The sequence below is a fragment of the Taudactylus pleione genome, unplaced genomic scaffold, assembly GCF_031769625.1.
Source record: "Taudactylus pleione unplaced genomic scaffold, aTauple2 ptg000408l, whole genome shotgun sequence".
NCBI classification, from domain to species: Eukaryota; Metazoa; Chordata; class Amphibia; order Anura; family Myobatrachidae; genus Taudactylus; species Taudactylus pleione.
The window spans coordinates 8,735,404-8,759,545 of record NW_028284810.1 but is presented as its reverse complement, the minus strand read 5'-3'; the positions used below and the strand labels follow the sequence as shown (position 1 = coordinate 8,759,545).

Below are 24,142 nucleotides of genomic sequence, written 5' to 3'. Positions count from 1 at the left end.
ATTAGCTGTGTGGCAATGAGGGAATCTAGCATTGTTAAATCTCTGAGAGGGTCAGACTGCTGAAAATGGGTCTCCTGAATTTCAACAATGTGGGCTTTAAGCTTATGAGAATACCTCAAAGCTAGATTTCTTTTTTGGGGAGAGTTCAAACCTTTCGCATTGATTGATTGATAATAAATTAACCATATCTATACAAACAAGGTGTAAAACACTGTGCAGTGACCAACATCATAAAAAAAACAATCCTGGGTTTGCAAATCTGGCTGGTGAAAAAACAAACACATAAAGGGGTGACATAGATAAAAAAAAAAAAAAAAAAAAAACAGCAGACAATAGAAGGCGTATAAGAGAACATAAATGACTCCACTTGGAGCCAACCATATAAAAACTACGACTCATAGGAATTTGTGATTGGGGGGTAGTAGCCTATCCCCATCACCCATAAACTAAGTAATTAATTAGCACTAATCATGATCATATTTTTATAAGATGAATTTGTAAATAAGATGAATTTGAAGGTAAAACATTGCACAAAAAGATGCTCAACGCTATAGAGTCGCACGGCGCTTACACGTTATTTTTAACACAACTTGTAGTGCTTGGAGATAAGATGTATGTGAGCACATATGTACATCACCACTTGAGAGAGTACACAAAAATGTGTGTTGTGCAATGGAAGTAAAGTCATTAAGTGTATACAGATACTTTGCGACATTCATAGATGACTTCACAAGAATGATACACATGTATTTCATCAGAGAGAAGTACCAAAGAAGATGGCAGACTACAAGAGACTTGTGGAGAATCAAACCAGTCACATACTCAAAAATCTGAGATCTGATAATGGTAGAGAATACCTAAACAGAGAGGTGGAACTCTTCTTGAGCAAATATGCAATAGAGCATCAATTGACTATTGCCTATACTCCTGAGCAAAATGGTGTAAATGAACAAGCAAACTGTACACTAGTGGAGAAAGCAAGATGTATTCTAAAGGACACAGTTTTGGACAGAAGTAATCTCAAAAACCATTCTCTTACAGTTGCCTTAAAGGACATAACACCTATTAAAGCAAGGTCAAAGAGAAAACCAAGTGTAAAACATTTCAATCATTTTGGAGGTACTGCCTATGTACACATCTCAAAAGAAAGAAGCTGCAAGCTGGATTCAAAATCAAAAAAGTGCATCATGCTTGGCTACTACCAAAATCAAAAAAGTGCATCACGCGTGGGCTACTGGCATCAGTGTAAAGGCTACAAAATATGGAATCCCAAGTGCCAAAAAGTCTAGAGATGTCATATTCAAAGAAAGAGCACAAGAGATAGAGTAGCTGGATGTTAATACACAGAACAAGTATGATATTCAAGACCCAAAGTCAAGATCCGACCGGTGTGAATGGAAGTCTATGATAGGGAAAAGAGCTGTGCAATACCTAAAGGGTCACAAATGAGGAAGGCATACAGAATTGTGACAGTGACAGCAGTCCTGAGTTAGCGAGTTAAGAGACTGTTGTGGTCCATGCTATCATTAAGGGGATTCTTACTGAAGTGGCTATCAAGAAGGCCAGACCAAAGTCACTTGATATGCTGGTGTTTTCTTATGTGCTTAATCCTAAATCTCTTACAGGTTACCACAGAAAAGCTTTGTTTGAATGCCTGTTTAAATGGAGAAGCTGGTAGTAATGAAGGTGAAGGTGGAGTCTGCTACTGCGCATGAGCGGCGCCATCTTATCAATGTGTTAGCGCACTACAGTGGGAGATAAGTCTTCCACTTAGCTCCAGTGAGACCCATGACCCGCAACACTTTCCATTTTTCTTGCACTAACTAATAGGTGAATCTCTACGTTCTGGTTGTAAAGGTTTATCCAATTTTGCCTATTCTCCCAAAATGGGTGGGAGGCTCCTGAAAATTGGGTTGCTCTCCTCGCTGCCCGGAAAAGTGGGCAAGTCTCCTGGCTGGCCGCCACCGGCCCTCATACCCCCCCACGCACCCCTACACACACCACCGCAGCAGGGGGGTTGATGATGCATTGAAACACGTCATTGTGGTCTCCCCACTTCTTCACAATGTTTGTAATTTCAGCATTAGGTAGCGGGGGTGGGGCAATGATGACGCAAATGTGCAGTCATGCTTGCCCACTCTGCCCCCAATTCTGCGTTATGCCCCTGCCATGCCCCCTTCTGGAGGGGGCAGACAGAATGTCGACAATTATGGGTTTATCACAAGTTATTTTGTAACCTTATCATTGGTCGATTTATCCGAAACCTGACACAATGCATTGGTGTCTTTCTCCTGCATAGTTCTCTCAACTGAGGATCAGGATTTATCTCAGGAAATGGATACAGAATGTACAGTCTAATCCTGATATATCTATGTTACCCGAATTACACTTGCCTGATAGATTTTCAGGTGATAATAAACTCTTCTCAAACTGTAGAAAGAGTTGTAAATTATATTTTTGACTAAGCTCTGTGTCAGGACTACAATGAGTGGGAATTGTTGTATTACTGTGTTCGTTCCTGCATGTTCAGCTTAAAAATTCTATTGAAGTATTTTTTTGCAGCTCTAGGGGTTTTGTAGGACTACCCATACAAACTCCAAGCTAAATTCCTAGCAGCATCCAAGTTCCGGTAAGCATATCGGGTTTTAAGGGAAAGGCAACTGTTCTAGACAAACATCTGGGTTCTGGTTCTAAAGGGTTATGACTAATAGATTTTGTAATTCATACCACCATTCCTGTTTTTCTTCTATCACTTTTATATCCTCACAAAACAATTTTTTATGAATTTTCCTATTAATTTCATCTGTATAATACATGTCACACATAATTGGCCTATGTTATAGAGTTACTATTTACATATTTTACTGTTTTTGTCTTCTGTTGTCGGGAAAAATGCCAAATTTAAAGGAGAAACCAGGTCCTGTCATATGCTAATATGCGTGAATGCTATTCGTAATAGTCTTGCTACTATCTGGGCACTTACACCTGGGCACGTTTATCCATTGGGGTACCAAGGAGCTACATATCTTAAATAATCTATTGTGCTACTTTATGCTGGGAGATCTTCATCTGTACTTTCATATCATCTGCTCTTTTCCAACTATTTCCTTGCCCTGTGACGCATCTGCGCTGCCTTCCTTAACTATGGCTTGTCTACATTGTATGAACCATCAGACCCTGATGTCCTGACCTAAGCTTTGCCTGACGACACCTCGTCTTTTTACCTAGGATATCCACCATTATCCTACCCATTCAAACTGTATTCCCTCACTCATGTCTCTTCAAGAGAGTGCAAGAGAACCTTCTCCCTCTCAACTTGCCTTTCGTTAACCAGTTATCTAATAGCATATGCAAGCAGGATTGCTGGACACTTCTAGAACACCTTCTAATCTGGTCCAACAGACTGTCCAAGAACAACAAGGTGGTTATTGTCTGATGCAGCCCCAACTTCTACTTCTGCTAATAGAAGTAATCCAGCTCCCTCTCTGTTACCTGACCAACAAGGTCCCAAACCAACAATACCTTTTTATCGGAACATTTTGTTTTAGTGTTTACAAATAGTTAATTACCTTAGTAATCAATTTACATATTTTAATTATATTACTGTGGACATTAGCATAGGTATGCACATAATTTGCTTCCATATTGTGCCAGGATGTAGTTGGCATCCCGGCTGCGGCATGCTGACGGTCCCACTTACACAGTGTGATGGTCCTGCTGCATGTGTTATATCATGGGCATTATTCAGATGACTATGGGCTGATTCTGAGTTAAACGCAAACTGGCCTCCTGAGCATGGAGATAATTGTGCATCTATGTTCCTATGCATAGTTGTGCACGCCCATGGGATGCACCCGGCTCTATGCGTACACTTGGTTTGATCACAGTCATCATCATCAGGGTAAAGTACATTTGCACCAGACAATATCTGAAGCAAATGATACGCCTGGAAATGGACCACTTTACGTGGCTAAACCTGGTCTATTTGGGCTCGACATGCACAAAAAGTCATGGACAGCCAAAACAACTGAATATCGCATATGATCTCCTGTCATTTTAGACAGGACATCGGGCATGACAAAACAATTGAAGTTCCCCTCAAGTATGCATAGCCTGCCCTCGCTGACCTTTGCCTATGTGAGAAGTCCCCGTTACAGAACAGTTATACCTCCTCAGTTGTAAGTGTAGATGCAATTGAAAGGTGTCCAATGGGATTTCCTGTACTTGCACACGCTCAGTTCCAGTACATGTGCAACAATGTAGAAGATATGTTCTGCTTACAGGTGTATGGTCAACTCTGCATCAGGCCCTATGTGGGTTTATATTATAACATGGCAATGTGAAGCCACCTGCAGCGAAAAGCACACTGATCACTATAGCTGGCCATACACCATACCAAGGTTCCTCCAAGCATCCAGCTAGTTGGTTGGAATGAAAATCCGGTAATGCATGGTAGCAAATGAGAATTAGCCATTTGCTCCCAAACACTGGAAAATGGAGGAAAGCTGCTGTTCAGACAAGTTTTTTTTTAAATCAAACAGATTTAACCAACTTGCCTGAACGACCTTTTTCATGTTTTCTGGTATTTGGGTGCCAATTGCTGGTTGTCATTTGCTCCCATACATTACCGGAGTTTCATTCCAACCAACCAACTAGTTGGATGGTCGGAGGAAATTTGGTCTAGTGTATGGCCAGCTTTAATCAGCAAGTTGGTTTCGGTTTCATTTTAATTAGCTTCAGAACTTCTTCCAACGTTCTGCCCAAACTGATTACTGCCTTGGGGGATGATACTGGATCTGGAACTATGAACTATACATAAGTATTTCCTATGCCTTCACTTCCATTTAAAAGTATGAATAGTCCTGGAACCTCTGAGCCCATTCAGTTGGATAGATTCCTACACCAAGTAGCTAGGAACGACAAAGTTAAATATGTTTGACTTCCGGATTCTCTAATGGATGTGGGATCTTGTGGGTGTTCCCAACGCGTTTCTCCCGATATGGGCTTCGTCAGGGACAATAGTGATTGTCCATCACACACGGGTTCATCTCGTCGGCGGCTGCCCGGCCACCCGCATCTTCTACACAGGGCAAAAGAGCCTACATCCTCATACAGCTGGAGGTAAGAGGTGCGCGCACCTACAGGACTTACCAAACCCTGTTTATTTTCCTAATTTTTTCTTTTTTTTACATTTTTCATTGGTTTTTAATTTGTGTAGACCAAAGTTAGTTCCACAAAAAGGAGTTACAGGTGGAAACAAGACTTTGTTGCCAAAACAAGTGGCATCTGAGACACTGTTGCTGATCATTTCAGTATGCACAGTATATTCTGAGAATTATCTCTGATATCCATTTATATTCATTTGTATTTATCATCTACTACATATTTCACACATCTCCACACACATACAATTTTATATATTTGTAGCACTTTTACCATTTTAGGAACCCACATTATTAACTGACCATTGTTTTAACATATGTTCTACAGATACACACGTATACTTTGTACACTATATCAAGAATAGGAAACACAGGAGAGTACATAGACTTCATACCACCATGATACTCCATATATATATATATATATTTTATGTATTAATTCTTGTATTTAATAAATGTATGAATAGAACCCATTTTATTACCCTTTCTTATTATTATGCGTTGAACAAAGCATAGACATATATCTTATACAATACAGTTCATATCCTCTTTCCCTTCCCCACCCTCTAATTTTCCCATGTGTGCCCTATAAGATGCCCTGAAGTAGACCAACCAAAGCAATCCAGGGGACCCACGCCCCAAAAAATCAACCCAAAGTTGCACTATAATATATAGCCACAGCTGCTCTTAACTTTCTTACTTCTTATTTCACACTTCCACTTTGCTCATTATGGCGATGTCCTAGGGTGACTCGGCTGTGCCGATTTTAGGGGTGTCCTGCACTCTGGATTTGAACCCTAGTATGTTAGGGACCTACCCTACAGAGGTTACCTGGATATGGTGGGTAGACCCATGACCTTGCCCATGATTATGCTAAAAACCTCTATTGATTGCAAAATGTTATTGCATTATGTATTTTTATATAGTAATTTGGAGTTGTGCACTTGTGATTTGTTTATTTATGTGCCTGCAATAAAGTCTCAACAGGTAGCACCTCCCATTATATATATTCAGGGTGTGCAGTCCAGGAATCTTTCCTATACACTCCATTTAATGTGCTTTATTGCACACCTGAAGGAAAGGAGACTCCTTCAGCCTGGACTATCACCCCTTCCCCATTGGTTTAAAAACATTGAGTCTGGTAATGTATATGCACACTGGTATTAGGCACAATTTTAGGTAAGTCCTACAAGTTATAATAGTGCAACTTTGGGTTGATTTTTGGGGTGTGGGTCCCCTGGATTGCTTTGGTTGGTCTACTTCAGGGCATCGCATTATAACACATTCTTCCTTTTTTCGCACAAATGTAACACTTTACTGTTTTGTTTTTATTATATTTGTAATTTCACCTTTCTATGCAGCCACAGCTGCTCTTACCTCATACTTGCCGACTTTTAGGCTGGGGAATCCGGGAGGGGGCTGGCAGGTACGTCCAGGATGGGGGCAGGTCAAAGAGGCGGAGCTGGGCCGTGCCGTCAAGCCCGCGTCATCGTGGCCCCGCCCCCCGGTTTATAATGCCAATATTATTGTCATTATAAGGCAGGGGGCGGGGCTACGATGACGCGATTCAGCGTGAATCGCGTCATCACACCCCCGCACCACCCACTTTTGCGGCTGGCGCGGGGGATAGAGGGGTGCCGGCATCCATTCCGGGAGACTTGTCTAGTCTTGCGGGGTGTCGGGAGCGGCACCCGATTTTCGGGAGGCTCCCGACAGTCCCGGGAGAGTAGGCAAGTATGACTTACCTTTATTACGCTTTCTTATTATTATGCATTGAACACAGCATAGACATATATCTTATACAATACAGTTCACACCCTCTATCCCTTCCCCGCCCTCTAATTTTCCCGTGTGCGCCTTATTAGGTCTACCAAACCTTTCTACATTTATCTTTGAGTGATCAAGAAAGGGATCACATTTATCTGTGGCAGCCCACCTGATAACCGCTCTTCCCATACTGTTTCATCTCCTTTATTAAAATAGCGCAGATTACACATCACTCTCTACTTCAGGGCATCGCATTATAACACATTCTTCCTTTTTTCGCACAATTTTAACACTTTACTGTTTGTTTTTATTATATTTGTATTTTCACCTTTCTATGCAGCCACAGCTGCTCTTACCTTTCTTACTGCTTATTTCACACTTCACTTTTCTCATTATAGCGATGCCCTAGGGTGACTCGGCTGCACCGATTTAGGGGTGTCCTGCGCTCTGGATTTGAACCCTAGTATGTTAGGGACCTACCCTACAGAGGTTACCTGGATATGGTGGGTAACCTTGGCCATGATTATGCTAAAAATCTCTACTGATTGCAAAATTTTATTGCATTATGTATTTATATATACTTAGTAATTTGGAGTTGTGCACTTGTGATTTGTTTGTTTCTACGTCTCTTAATTGTATTGACATATTTGCTCAAATGACATAGCTAATTTATTACCTTAGTATTTTTATTTATGTTAAAATAATAGAATGTAAAAACTGTGTTTTTACAGGACGACACTGTGAAGTTCATCACATGACTGGAAACTATATGTGGGATCAGAACACTAATACTTCATTTGATATTGGGACTAATGAAGACAGTCGGTTGCCTATTTGGTGGGATGGATCGGAGCCACTTTGGGTTTCTATGGAAAAGGCAAAAAAGAAAGTATCTATGTACTATTGGCCAGGTATATGCTTTTTATGTGGACATGCAAACTCTAATAATGGTATACTCAGCGTAAGGGCATTAAGAACTCCCCCACTCAGCATTTATTACATGCATTTCATTAGTATTATTTTAGTGTCACCACACCCATTACTATTATTTGCATTTGCTAGCATTGATATAACATTCCGCTTGTGCTTAAGGAACTCATTGCATTGTATTTTTTTCATTAAACAGAACAGGAAATCTTACATTGAGCTCCTAAATAGTAGTAAAACACTAGTAACAAACAACACTTTGCATTTGCGATGTGTTTTTTAATGGCAAAAAAGTCAGTGAATATGAGGCCTTACTATACTGTTGTATGTCATTATAAATTACTGCAACCTTAAGGGGCCCATGTATGTATAATTGCATTAAAGGTCTGTAAATTACTGTGGGCGGGATGCACCAATATCAGAAATGCGGTCAAACTCCTGATAATGCAGTTGTCAGGGGGGGGGGGGGGGGTTTGAACGCATGTCTTACATTGCTAGGATGCGCCACAGCCCAGCAGGAGGCCTGATCTACTGCACATGCACACCCTGTCTTTCCTACCTAGCGTTCCAGGAGACCAGACATTCCCTCTGAGACCCCCAGCTATATGAGCCATATGGAGCTCTATAGACTACCTCAGATACCCTATACCACTGCCACTATTATGGAACAATCAGTGCACAGCCTCCTCTCAGTGTACTTTCTGAGGTTATATACATATATTTACATCTTACTATTTCTCGTTACAGACCCCAGTGTCCTTCCCTGGTCACTGTACCAATAGGTCACGTGCCCAGGCTCACTCAGCTATACTTTGCTAATAATACTAATGAAATGCCGACACGGACGAGCAGAGGAGGGTTAGGCTATGGGAGGGGAGGGTTAGGAAGTAGGGGAAGGATTAGAATATGGCTGCGGGAGGTGAGAGTTATGGTTAGGCACTAGGGGGAGGGTTAGGGGTTAAGGCTAGTCATACTGTCAGTAGCCACACAGGATCTGCCGTAATTCATAATAATGTCATCCCTGGACCCAGAAGAAACCGCTGGAGTCGACAGACCCGCTATGCTAGATAAGCCACCACTAGACCACCAGGGACGTTTTGTCGACATTCTAATCATGTTGACTTTCATCAATGTTGATTTGGTCAGTGTCAACATGTTGACATGCCAGTCATGTCGACATGCTTTGTGTCAACATTACGGCCATGTTGACATTCTCATGTTGATATTATGAATGTTGACATGATGAATGTCGATAAAGTATACCACACCCTCCTGTACTGAGCACCAGGGCCGTAGCTAGGGTAGTGCGGCCAGTGCCATCGCACAGGGCACCACAGATCAGGGGGCGCTGTTTGGGCCTGTCAAATTTCTGTTTATCATTCTTGCTTGTAGCTTCCTCTTATTTCATCCCCAGCATCTCCTGGCCTCTCCTATCTCTTCCCTGGCCCTTCCCCATGAAGCCATTGCCCTTTTTTGGGTGCATTATGTCCCTTTGAAAAATGAGGGGGGCACCAATGCTCTTTCTGGCACAGGGCACCAAAAAGTCTAGTTATGGGTCTGCTGAGCACGGCTCCGTTCCACTGAATGAGGTCCTGCTTAATGCTTCAAGAGCAATTTTTGTGCTTTACAAACACATGATAAGTTAGGCAAAATGTTTTTATGTATCATTACTTGCACAGTTATAAAGCGAGTATCCAAAAACATCAGGAACCTCAACAACTATGACTTGTGTAATGTTCATAAAGTGTCAGCCATTAGATTATACTTTTATCAACATAATTTTAATGTGTATGAAGTTTTTCCAAAATTATCCACTGGTTTAACAGCGTTAATCAAAAATTACTTTATGATTTTAGTATCAGATCTTTGATACGTAATCACCCACTTTGAAAACCTGGGCAACAGAGTGACAGATGGGCCTATTTATTATCAATAAATTATTAAGTATCCAACTCAACGTGAGTTGCGGCAGTGGATACATAATTATAATTACCAGAACAATTCAATATTGTTCCAGTGCAGGGACAGCTGCCCCGAAAAGCAGTTGTCCCTGCAATCGGTAACATTGCTACAGAAGTAGCAGTGTTATTTATCGGAGACTACACGGCCGATGGTGCATGCCAACGGTCATGCTGTGTGGAGGCAGCAGAGAGTTCCGCTTAGATCCCTCTGTGTAACCCTGGAACTCAATCCCATAGGAAGGAGCGGGGCGCCGGGAATAAATGCCATCTGAAAAAGATGCTGATTCTTGAAAGCAAGCTCCGAAAAACTTCGTTTTTACAGTTTGCTGAATATTAGTGCCCCTAATAATAAATGGGCCTGTTACATAAAACATAGCATTTCTGCATATGTAACAGGCCAATTAGTGGTGATAAATAGGCCCCACAGGAGTCACATTGCCATACTACCAAGACATAATAGTAGGTTAATAAGCTTATGACAAAATTGAAGTGTGTTGGTACAGATTATAGAACCAGGGACTGATGTGAATGGCCTCTGTAAAGCACTGTGTAATATGTAGGCCAGTGGTTCCCTAATTGGGTGAATTTCTTAATAAGAAACATTTGGTATAGGGGCATATTTGCCGACTTTCTTGCTGCCCCCTCCGGCCGAAGGCATCCAGGTCAGCACAGCGGGGGGCATGGCATGGCATAATTGGGGGGTGGTTGGGACATGATGCAGCATTGGGGGCAGCCGGGGGCGTGACCAGGGCCATATCTATAATGGGTGCAGGGTGTGCTGGGAACACGGGCCCCTGGGTCCAGGGGGGCCCTGCACCCATAATCTTACTTACGTCTCCAGAGTCCCACGTCGGCGCAGGTGTCCGGCGCTGTAAAACGACTCAGTGGGCTGCCTGCCGCCGGGCGGAGAGGAGGGGGCCCATGTTGGAGACTGCACCTGGGCACCCTCATCTCTAGAAACGCCCCTGGGCGTGACCGTGCAAATTATGTCATCGCCCCCCTGCTGCGTGGGTGTGTGTCGGGGGCGGGTGGGGTGACTTGCCCATTTTTCCGGGCGGCCAGGAGCACCACATGATTTTCGGGAGCCTCCTGGCCGTTCCAGTAGAGTAGGCAAGTACTGTATGCCTAGGGGTGCCGTGAAAAAAATGCTCTAAGGTGTCATGGTTCAAGACAGTTTGGGAACCACTTTACGCAGTAAAAAAGAATAATAATAATAAAAATTAATAATAAGACTACTGTAATAAATGTTATACCATTGTATGAAATACTTACTAACTGTTTTTATTATAATCTCCTTTTAGGCTGTGAAGTTGAAATTCTTGGCATTAGACCCAGTTATTGCCGTGAATATTACAATTTCCCATCAGATGCCAATTTTACAAAAGCAGTGAGTGATGCTGTGCAGGCTCTTAGGTACGGTATGGTAACATGCTGATCAAAGTATTTTCTTTTTTGTTACGGAAAATATACAGTGGCCATAATATTCACCCACTTGGCATTTGTCACATTTTATTTTCTATTAACTGAACAATGCAAAAAAAATGGGAAAATCTACCATTTTTATTTTATTTTACATATGTATCCACCCCCATTTTTCTATACTTGGTAGAAGCTTTACTAGCTGACATTATAGCTGTGAGTTTATTTAGGGAAGTCTTAACCACCTTTGCACATCATTTGGAGTTTGAAAATTTCCCTCAACCTAAGTGGTTGTCAAAAACACTGAATAAGTAATTCTGCACCATCTTCTGTCTGTGATGTAAGAAGTAGTAGGTGTAGGAACACAATGAGCAATGGGCAGGAGGTTGCAACCTCGGGTGACTTCGGCCCTTGCTAGCCCTGGATAATCCTTATGCCAAGTGCTATGTCTTTTATATAGGGCCGGCGCTTCCATTAGGCAGCCTATGTGGATATATATATATATATATATATATATATATATATATAGTTATGTGTGTTCTAGCTATCTATCTATATCTCCCTATGGGATGTGAACAGTAATGCAGTAGCATGAATTTTTGCTAATGCTGTAGCCAATGGGCTGTCTACTTAGATGCCTGACGACTGCGGCTCTAAAACACTGTGGTACGGTTAAAGTTCCACTTTTGAGCAGACATCAGCAGCACCATTGGACATTAGAGGTTGCTAAATATGCCTGACGGTATATGGCCACCCGTGTCAGTGGAACTGTTTCTTTCGACACAGTCCCTGACACCAACACGCCAACTGATGACAGTCACTCCTCCAGTCACCGCCCAGGAACACCTATCTGAGTTGCATGGATTGCCATACAATTCCAATCTGTGTCCCACGGTGGTAACCATTGGGACATATGTGCAGCTGATGCACAGATGTCCGGTGTTTTAAATGCATCCACATCTGAATCAGGCCCTATTTATCTATCTGTGTATCTATATGTATCCTGCCTGTGTCCCCCAACTACACTACAGCCTGCCTGGGTGTACCTGCAAATTTTGCGCATATTTTTTTACATATATTTTTTGGAGGATGTGTATCTCTATGGCGACTGTGAAAATTCCAAGTTGGAGGGGGTGCAGTAGGCAGAAGTTTTGCATAGGGTGGCGAGAAGGGAATCAGTATGATTTACCACCGGACTTAGGTTTAAATCCCAACGCCGGAAGACCAGAAGTGAAGATCCCGACAGGGTAAGTAAATTAGCTGACCCTAACCCTCCTTTAGGGGTGCCTAACCCTAACCTCCCCCCTGTAAGTGCCTAAACCTAACCCTCCCAGGGGGGTGCCTGACCCTAACCTCCCCCCTGGGGTGCCTAACCTTAACCCCCCTTCCCCTATCCTGGCCTAAACCCTTCTGGGAGCCCCTAACCTAACTCCCGTGGCTGTCTGTGCCCGCCGTCTTGCTTACCGTCATTCGGTTTGCCGGGCATCGGGCTCCCGGCGTAGGGATAATGATAGGTGTCAGAATTTGACAGTCGGGAAGCCGACGGTCGGCATTTCGACCGTCGGCTTCCTGACTACATACTGTGAGAAGCCTTGCACTGGCCTTGCTGTTACAGACTGCAGGCAGCTTTGTCTTTATCTCATTCCTTTAATTTTCCCTTCTATTTTGACTCGTTTTCATGACCATGACCATGAAGCAAAAAAGGTTCTCCATAGGGTTTTGCTACCCTTACCCTGCAAGAAAGGCTTAAAAGAGGAGGGGGCCTGTATTCAGTCTCTGTGTGGCCTCCTTACCTCTAACCAGCGCAAAGCAGGCTTTGTGCTGGTAGTTTCCTTTTCTTGCTTAATCTTGGGTAACAGTGTATTCTAGTGGAATTCACAATGGTGCCATATTGTCGCCAATCTTTATGATAGACATGAGAATGCTCATAGGGATGTATAATGTTTTTGAAATCTTCTAAAATCTTTCCTCTTAATGACTTTTTGCTGGATTTGCTTTGACTGTTCTTTGATCTCTATGCTAAAGTTCTGGGGCCTGATTCAGAGATGGACTCACTAGCACAGCCACTGCGCCTTTGTACGAATAGCTGTGCTAATATAGGCAAAAGCAGCAGGAGGCATCTTAAGTAAAAAGACGCCCACTGCCGGCTTCTCTTATCCGATGCAGCATTGGATCAACACTGTGACCATCGTACATCGGAGTAACCCTCAGGGAAATCATGCTGCCGGGACAGGTGAAGCTGCATTCAAGGGCATAGCCACTGGCTTCAACACACCCAGGAAAATGGGGCAGACAAGCCCCCATTTAAGAATGTGTTGCTACCCCCTAACACCAGTAGCATGTCAATCATACTGCAGCATTTGAGGCACTGCAAGCGACATCGCAGCCCTAGATCTACAATTGCACAGTGTGGCTTCTGCACATACGTAGCTTTATATCACATTGAAGATGCGCGTAAACATTGGGTTTATGTACATCTCTGAATTAGGCTATACTTGTCAACTCTCCCTGGTTGTCAAGGAGACTCCCTGAAATAGTAGTAATCTCCCTACTCCCTGAAGAGTCTAGGGGGTAAATTTACTAAAGTGAGAGTTTTTAGAAGTGGGTTTTAGAAGAGATGTTGCCCATAGCAACCAATCAGATTCTACTATATACTAGCACCTTCTAGAAGATAATAGCTAGAATCTATTTGGTTGCTATGGGCAACATCTTTTCTAAAACTCACTTCTATAAACTCTCCCTTTAGTAAATGTGCCCCTAGTAATCTCCCTGATTGCACCTTACCCCCATTATGAAGATGTTATATACTTGGGGAAAAAAAAGAAGAAATCAGAGCTATATACATGCAAACAGTATAATCCGTGTCATTTCCCTGCAATGGTTAATATAAGGCACAGTGATTCCTATGGCTGCATGCATTTTCATGTAAGGTTTCTCTTGGCTGCTTATATGAAACCCCTTATAAAGCACAATACATGAGCAAGCCCTAAAAATTATCAGTGTTTTCATCATCAAATAAATCTTACTAACTGCTTTGGGGCTCATTTACATTTGGATGTAAGTCAGGTTTATGACACGCCCCTCAGATGTAGCAGTACACGCCCACTTTACCACCGTACTCATAGTTGTTGCTTTTACCATCAACCTGAAATACTTTTTCAAATGTAGGCATTAGACAAGTATGACTTAGGCCCCATGTTTGGAAATGCACTAATCAACTTTGGAACCTTTTAGAGATGTGTGTATTTATTTTAAATAAATTAAAATGCTTTAATTATACACAATCAATGTATTATGTAACAAATAACAACATCCCTTCAGCCCCTAACCTTTCATTGCATTGTGTATCTTTATGCTTGGCATTCTAGTATATTTGATAGAAAAGTATATAAACTGCCACCTGCCCATGAGAGCACTTTGCAGGAAATGCAGCATGTTTTCTTGGTAGACGCATAGACGCTCCTATGCGTCGCAGTTTTCATAGCACCATTTCCTTTTTTCCATCAGAAATCTCTAACTCCCAATGTTTTTATTTTTTTCTCATGATACAGACTCCTGATAGTGAGGTCAGGTTCCAATAACTATTTATGTTATCTGGAATGTAGATGGAAGCAAGGGATGGGTTTCATGGCCTCAGCAAACATTGGTTCACGTTAAACCTCCCATCGTCTGAGGATTGACCAGTGCGTGAATCATTGACAATAAAACATACTCAATTGAAATAAAGACACAGAGACTTGTATTTGGCAGAATTGTTAGCTATTTTATTTAATTAACAGATAATGAATTAATTACTAAAATTAATTAAATTAATTGAAATATGGTGGCAAAGAAAGAACGGCTATCAACAGCCCAAACCTAACACTATAAACACTCTAACCACAACACAATACGCTCAAGCCTTCTACCTTGACTACCCACCCGGAAAGGTGATGATGCTGCCCCCGGCGGGGTGGTCCAGCAGACTTTAACAGTCAACGAAGGTGAGCGAAACAAAAAGTAAACCAATATTCACAGTGCTAATAGGTAACCTGCCGTTCTTTCCTGCCTAAAATAGCCAACGAAGAAATCACCAAACCCAAATCAAAGAGAGCACATAACATAAAATTTAGGGAGGGAGGGTGGGAAGACAGGAACAAAAGAGGCTGACTCCGCCTCCAACAAACTCTAATATCCCTGCTAAAACCTACAATCCTAAGAACCCATAGGCCCTAATTATCACATGATTCCCCACACTGGTCTGCCCCCAGCCTAGGAAGTTTAACCCTCTCCACTCCTATACAGTCATTTCGTTTATCTAAACCTCCCATCGTCTGAGGATTGACCAGTGCGTGAATCATTGACAATAAAACATACTCAATTGAAATAAAGACACAGAGACTTGTATTTGGCAGAATTGTTAGCTATTTTATTTAATTAACAGATAATGAATTAATTACTAAAATTAATTAAATTAATTGAAATATGGTGGCAAAGAAAGAACGGCTATCAACAGCCCAAACCTAACACTATAAACACTCTAACCACAACACAATACGCTCAAGCCTTCTACCTTGACTACCCACCCGGAAAGGTGATGATGCTGCCCCCGGCGGGGTGGTCCAGCAGACTTTAACAGTCAACGAAGGTGAGCGAAACAAAAAGTAAACCAATATTCACAGTGCTAATAGGTAACCTGCCGTTCTTTCCCGCCAAAAGCAAGGTTCTGCTAACAGAAACCTTGCACCGCCACCATAGAACTAATGCACAGAAACCACAACCTCAAACAGATCCTCAAGAAAAAGAACCAAACCTTCCTTAGCTAAGTGTACCCCGTGAGACCGTAAAAGGTAAGTATACCTAAATTTAATCCTAGTATGTCTGACCACCGCCCCGCCATTTCTCAACACATATTTTGAAACAGCCAAGTTCACTTTTTTTCCGAGCTTTATCAATGGCTCTGCCGTTAACCACACCACGCCAACAATCTAGGGACCATGAAAGCCCAGACTATTTTGCAAGATGGCCAAGCCATCATAATCTGACCCAAATCATCCACCACCGCATCCACCACCGCATGCCTTAACTCCAGAGATGTCCCTTGCCCTGAACATTCCCGCCTAGATGTATCACCAAGACTCTTGGCAAGCCATACCGCTAAAGCTGCTGCAAGAGTGTAGGCTTAAGGCTCTCCCTCAACATACCTCTGATCCCTAGCCATCTAACTCCACTAGATCCCGGAAACAATGGCGCCTCCTGCGCGGTCATGAACTGAGTTGCCCAAAAACAAATGAATGGCCAACTATCCATACAGTACAATCATCACTAGCCATTCCTATAAATGAGGGAAAAACAATGAAAAGATTAAAGTTATTGTAAAAATCTTAGCATATTTAATAATGTATATCTAACGGGGAACATATTAGTGAGGATCTGCCAAAAAGAAAAATTTTGTTCTGAATCTTTAAAGATCAACAAGCTTCTGTGCCAATCTGAAGCGACATGAAGACACAAGAGGATAAGTTAAAACAATAAAATGGCAGGGGGGGGAGGGGTTAGGGATAACACAAATGAACTCGACCGGAGAGAAAACGTAAAACCTGCTGAGGGACATATAATTATCATAGTGAATCAAATAGCCGAATTAAGTCTGTCAGATCAGGTAAAAAAATCGTCAAAACTCTCCAGACTCCCACTGAAATCAATGGTGAGTAGCTAATCCCCGAGTAGGAAAGACAAGGGAAGAACAGACAAGACCAGGACCAATGACATTTAGTAAACACATAACAAACCATAATTAACATGCATGCCCGACATTAAACCTCAACGATTTGGCCGAATGTAACACTTATCACTGGCTGATTTCCACCTGCCCAAAGCCTGAATCTGATCCCGCAGTGGCGGCGGAAGCGGCAGCACCGATTCGAAATGACTGCGTGCCGAATTCCCCTGGTGAGAGGCCCACGCTGCAAAGACATCGCCGCAGCATCCAGCTAAACTGAAATTCTGTCAGTGGAAGCCCATCGCAATGCATCAGCCATGAGCCCTCCGCTGAAGGTCTAACCGATGCATAATGAGTGGCCAAGCCGACCGGACAAATTTGACCATCCGCCGAGGGGACCAATGTTATCCAGCAACCCCTGCCTAGCTGATCAGTCTTAGAACGACGCAATCTGCACAGCAAGGACCTCTCACTCACCTTCATATCCGAACGAAGCATAGTTGAATCCCTCCATTTGGAGGGAGCAACTAATTCTGACACCCGGAAAGCACCATGAAAAGCCATGGAGAAAGCTAACTCAAACAAAAGCGTTTCGAAACCGGAACCGCCACGTCCGCAACTGCTCCTAGGATGGACGGTGACAAGGAAATGTCTATGGGCCGTCTTTTATCGGGGGTAACTGGCTCAGCGTGCGCCCATCCTTTCAAGGCCTTTGTGATGACAAAACTCCTTGTAAGGTCAGGGATTCCCTTCAATTTGGAGAAAACGAAATACCTGCCAGATATCGTGAGACTACTGCTCTTGACCTGCCAGATATGTACAGCTGCCAAATAAAAGAAAGCATCAACTGATGCTGACCCTTACCACCGAGGCCTTGTCCACGGAAAAAACTTCCCACTCTCACACGCGAAACCCACAAAAACTTTGCTCTCTGACCATTTATCGCATGCACCACGCCCAGATTGTCACATCTGAACAAAATGCTGCGATTGCAGATGCGCTCGCACCAGACCTCCAAGGCCACCATTATTGGGAACAACTCTAAGAGCAACATATCCCTTGTCAAACCTGTACGAACCCACTCCTCCGGCCAAGTTGCGATGCACCAGGATCCCTTCAGGTAGCAACCGAACCTCGAAGATCCTGCTGCATCAGTAAACAGCTACAAATCCACATTGTCCACAAGAGGGGATACCAGACCCTGACCCCATTAAAATCCGCCAGAAAGGAAACCCAAACTTTCAGGTCTCTTTTTATTTTTGATGATAAACCGATCAAATGGTGCGGTCTGGAAACCCCCGCTGTGGCCCTCTCTAGCTTTCGGCAAAATGCTATACCCATTGGTATAACTCTACAGGCAAAGTTCATTCAACCCAAAAGCGATTGGGACAAATTTTACGCGCAACCAAACTCTCTGAAATGGATTTTCGCAAATTGTCAACTTTATCATCGCGGAAGACGACAGGAGCCGGACAAGGTATCAATCCTGATACCTAAAAAACAACAAACACGAGAGGGGACCCTCTGTCTTCTCATCTGCCATTGGTACAAGAAAAAAGAAAAAACAGCGCTCTCATGGAACCAAGTAGCTCGTTACAACGCTCTGAACCAGCGGGGCCCACGCAGAGGAAGTCATCGCTATCCCATGATCCCCACAAGAAAAATCCATGCACCAATGAAGGAAGGTGCTAAACTTTCAAAAAATGCGCAGGAAATCGAACACCCCATAGGCAAGCACTTACTATGAAGTATTCCCCCCCAATGCGAAAACCCTGAACCTAAACGATTCAGGTCGCAAAGGGAGCAAACGAAAAGGCTGATTCAACATCCATCTCAGCCATGAGGGCCCCACATCCATATGCCCTAACGATACTGAAAGCATCATCAAAAGACTGATACCTCACTGAACAGTGTTCAGGAGGTATAGCATCATTAACTGAGGACCCCGATGGATAACACAGATGCCGGATCAGCCGAAATTTTCCTGGAGTATTCTTGGGCAACACCCCCACCGGGGAAAGAATCAGGTTCCCCACTGGAGGATGTGCAAAGGGACCCGCCATCCGTCCTAACTGAACTTCTTTCTCGATCTTTGCCTGAAGGACTTCAGGAAAAACTCGAGCAGATTGTAAATTCCTAGGGGAACAGACTCAAACTTTGCCTATAACGGGTAAACTAAAACCCAACTCGAACCCGAAAAACGAAATTCAGCGTCCTGTCTATTAGGGTACCACCCTAGCCACCTGGACATAGCATCCAAACGGATAGGTGTTGGGGCCCTATTTAGCGCCTGCGCTACCTCCGGCTTTGGGAATAGCTCCTCCTCCCGACTTGGATCACTGTTGGGCCGACAACCGGAAGCAATTAGAGGCGGGGTGCAATCCATTACAATGCAAGCAAAGGTGTCGAAAACGACACCGTTGGCCCCGGGGACAGGTGGCATTATTAAAAGCAAAATATTTACCCTTAACAAGCGTCTGCCCGGAAAGCCGCCCGGGGCCCGTCTGCCGGCGCCCAGGGAAGGGATCAGAATTTGGGTGCCACGCACCAGACCCCCCCTTATTAGTATCCCCGCCTGCCCGAGACTCCTCCGCTCCACCTTTAGGTGGTTCTGTGACGTCAAGCCACACTTCCACATCCTTGCACCCGAAATCTAAGTTTTTTGATCCGTCCTGCTTGCGCTTAAACTCCCCATCAAAGGTCCTCCAGGCGTTGCCCCTGGATTTACGCTGCATCCCGTGAATCAGGTGGATATACCGTATTACGTTCAGGTGCTCCCCTGGGCGATCTTTCAGGTAGCATGCCGCGAATACGCAAAAACCCAGCCAGCCAGTTATCATAAGAGCGAAAATATTCCACCCCCACACCGCCTTTAAGCTTAGCTGCTTTAAAATCTTTTTGGCTTGCTCAGTTAAGATAAACATGTCCACGTAATCGCCCTTCCTAATTTTCTTCTTGCAATAAGCACGCAAACCCCGCAAAACCGCTGTATTGCCGCAATACACCACACCTGGCTGACACTGGCGCTACCTGGACTTACGCAAACTATTCCCCTTACGCCATCGTTTTGCCCTCTTATCGCGCCTTGCCGCCTCTCGTCGTGCATATCTAGCAGCCCTCATCCGCGCCTTCATCGCGCTGCTGGCTGAAGAAGCCAAGGAGGAAGAAGACGATGACAAGTCCGAAACAGAGGAGAAAGAGGAGGCAGAATCAGAAATATCATCATCAAAAACCTCTGAGGTCACACCTGACGACCCAGCCTTGTCACCCCCGGAAGCTGCCGATGATGACACCTCCTCGACGCTGTAATCCTGCTCCATAGTCCCGCCATCAACAGCATCTGAAAAAGACAGTAAAGCTGGCCCCAGGGCCGAAACCCCGGACTCAGCCAACACGGCAAGAGAAGAAACAGCAGTAGGCACCACAGACATCTCCGGACCAGCTGCCAACTAAGCCGCAGCAGCAGCCATAGCTCTACAAGCCTGCATGAACTGATTTACAGCAGGCCCTAGATTAGCAGGAATGGAACGCTGCCCTTGATCTACTCCCACACTAGCTGCATAGTTAGGACCCAATGCCGCCACCATGGGAGCAAATGCAGATGCCATAGATAACATCATGGCCGCAAACGCTGCAGGGTCAAAAGCCTGACTAGGAAGCCCACTACTGGACTGCATATCCACCGAGCCGGAAACTGCAACCGCAGGAATGCTTCTCCCGCCCCTACACGCTGAGCGCTGACCAGCAGCAGTGGATTCTGGCTGTACAACAGGACCTGACAGGCTGCTGCCATCAGAGCTGTGCACAGCCTGCCAATCATCCTCCATATTGTCTCCTAGCCCCTCCCCTTCTACGCCTGCTCCTACTGCCCTGTAATGGCCACCAGCCTCCCTGCCTGACCTAGCCCTTACACTACTGACAGGGCCAGGTCTCTCACCTCCCTCACTACCTGAACTGCGGGGATGATCCCCGCTGCCCATCCGGGCACTAGCCCTACTCCCTACACCTCCTCTAAAGGAGCGTGCGCACCCCTGTAGGCTCTGCACCCGCGGGGGGCGAGCATCCGCTGACCTACCTCCCTGCGGCGGCTCTGCCCGCCCGCGGGCTCACTAACTGCTGCTCAGAGCCGCTGCGCCTAACCTCTGCGGGCGAGCAGTCACCGGCCTCATTGCGGCGGCTCTGCCCACTCGCAGGGTCTTATCAGGCTCTGAGCCACCGCACCTGACCCCCGCTCGCGGCTGCACAGTGCAGCCACGCCTAAGCTTTGCCACCGCTGTGGCGCCGGGGACTCCCCACTGGCCACCTCAGTACCATCCTGCCGATCAAGAGCTCCCACTATGGCACCAGCATTAGCCTCCGGTACCCGGTACCGGGCAGGGGTCCGCACTGCGTGCCTGGGGCGGGGCATGACACAAATGGGGGGGGTTGTAATTGTGGGGCAAAGAAATCAGGGTCACAAAAATAGGGAGCACAGGATATTCTTTTAACACAATAGAGATAGGAAGTGGAATTAAAGAAAGAAAGAAACACAGGCAAATGGGGGGAGGTTACAGAAGTAGGACTCTGATATAAACTGCCCAGCAACACAGAGCTCAGTAATAACACTTACTAACTCTGAAGACAGGAACAAAAGAGGCTGACTCCGCCTCCAACAAACTCTAATATCCCTGCTAAAACCTACAATCCTAAGAACCCATAGGCCCTAATTATCACATGATTCCCCACACTGGTCTGCCCCCAGCCTAGGAAGTTTAACCCTCTCCACTCCTATACAGTCATTTCGTTTATCGACTGTTCTCTATATTCATTTCAAACTGATGAGACCTACTTTAGTATACATATATCCGTATGATTTGCCATTGTATTTACTGACCCAGTTTCCTCCGGTGCGTGCATATTGATGAGTACAATTCTTCATTCAGTTCAAATATATTTGATAAATCCAAATATATTCATGCATGCATTTAATCATTTATCTATTTATTCACTATGTTTCTAGGAATGGGAACACTGACATGGCTGCTGTCTATTACGAACGTATTGATATAGAAGGTCACCACTATGGACCCTGGTCTGGACAGCGAAAAGATGCCACTAAGGCAGTGGATCAAGTTCTACAAAAGCTGGATCAACAAATCCGAGTAATCCTTTGTGGCAAATGTGATCAGAAAGTGTCTTGTTGTTGCTGGTGGAACACGACAACTGTAATGGTTTCACCAAGGACGGACACCTAACACCTTGTACATCCTGCACTGCTATGTCTGGGGTCACATCCTAACTAAATATTGCTGTATGGGCATGAAATGTCTGTATAGTGACATATAGAGCAGGGATTTATTATTAAACTAGGCAGAGAATCTTCTATCTGTCAAGGAGAGACAGACAATATTTTGTGTTTGCAAAGTATTTAATCGTCCTTCCCAGCAATTGGTTCTGACTAAATAGGCCGTGTGGGTGTATGTGGCCAGATTGGAAACTGATACAGTTGTTCAGCATGTCCTGACATATCATGGAGTACCTGTTTTTTCCTTCCTATCACCTATCGCTGTATAGAGTACATTATACATTGTCCTACAGTATGTCCCAGAATAACTGCAGAGCAATTCTCTGCAAAGGTAGAGCAATTGCCTATTACACCATTCATTACAAGTACAGTATCTATTGATCATTGCTGAGCCAAGCTGTAGTTATTTTGTTCAAGAGCTTATTAGCCTCACTGGCATCCTGTGCTGTGTATCTGCACCCTCACTCTCTTTATTGCTGCAGAGCCCTGGGAGCTGTGTTGTGCAGCAGGGAAGGTACAGTAAATCCCTTTGTGATGGGCTTACTGGGTCAATATGGATAACCTAAGAGAATAGTGAGGAATGGGAGATACATTTCTGGAGGGTAGATCCATCATCCTAAGACATACTAATCACAGTGAAGACCAGTACTCTTTAACATATTTGAACATTTAAGTATGTCTGTCTGTTAATTGTTTCCAGACTGTAACTAACTGCAAGTACATTCCATAGTAGGTAATGTAACCCTGCTGTGTGATCGGAGACTGGTAACGTATCCCCCTGAAATTTAGGCCCAATTTTAAGTCTGAAAATTTGTCCATAGAAATGACCACAATTGTAATTTTCTTACACAAAACCTTAGCTAACTAAAAAGTATTTATTTTTAGTCTATAATATTTATCTGCAACATACGAGAGAGTGTGTATGCGTGTGTGTGTGTGTATGTATGTATGGATGTGTGTGTATGTGTATATATATATATATATATATATATATATATATATATAATAATTACTATTATTACTACACTGCCGCAATCCTCTTGGTGTGATCACCATCTGGGGATGGCGTTTGTAGAGGTTGCATAGAGGAAAAGTACCCAGGACCTCTTATCCCTGCCAGCTAGTACTGACAGGGAGCTGAGCATTACTCCACTGCCCCAGTGAATTATATTGGTCGATTAAGGTAACGGAAGATTTTCCATTGCTGTGATAGATAATCTTCCCGGGACTGCCGGGAGCCTCCCGAAAATCGGGTGCCGCTCCCGGGACCTCGCAAGAGTAGACAAGTCCCCCGGGATGGAGCTGGCCAAATGTCGGTAAGTATGTAATTAGACCACCTAATCATTTGTTTGTAACCCATTTAGAACACATTATCAAAGCTGGAGCACAAAAATTAGTCTGTAGCATTGCAGTGTACAATGGCTCCCTCTACTGGGCCTTAGAGGAGCTACTCTCATGGCTGGAACACCCCAGCTTGTATTTTGGAATACAAAGCGAATATGGAGATAGCCAATGTCACTGCTGTTCAGGACATGTACCTAATTGTGTGGTGTGTGCAAAAGCATTGCATGGTGATTAGTATACTATGCATGATAAATAACTGCCGTTGTGTTTGTAAAACTGTATGTGTGTTAATTACTTCTAGATTCCTGATCACAACAGCTATTTCACAAAAGACACTATACAAGTGGAAATCTGTGCCCAGAACAACAATGTCTGGCAATGCAGTAAGCTCTGACATCACAGTGGAAAAGCTGCTTTGGAACTGCCCAGCAATATTCCTTGCATTGTAAAAAAATTTTGGAACCTAAAACAGAATTTGACTACTGCTCCTTGTGAGATACACTTCCCTTACACATTTCGAGGTCAATTCAATTAGGAGTGAGCAGGCTAACTGCCATTGTTACGGCATGGGAACGCC

The 24,142-nt window shown here is 44.1% G+C and overlaps 1 protein-coding gene across 2 annotated transcripts in view; it reads left to right on the top strand.

The window, feature by feature from the left end:
- The window catches only part of ENPP6 (ectonucleotide pyrophosphatase/phosphodiesterase 6), a 48,535-nt gene that overhangs the window by 16,183 nt on the left and 8,210 nt on the right, over positions 1–24,142 (top strand). For both annotated transcript variants that reach the window (XM_088446953.1, XM_088446954.1), the window contains 3 exons: positions 7,661–7,840; positions 11,119–11,230; positions 21,937–22,078. In XM_088446953.1, the coding sequence (XP_088303079.1) occupies positions 7,661–7,840; positions 11,119–11,230; positions 21,937–22,078 (434 nt within the window). The remainder of the gene's footprint in view (positions 1–7,660; positions 7,841–11,118; positions 11,231–21,936; positions 22,079–24,142) is intronic.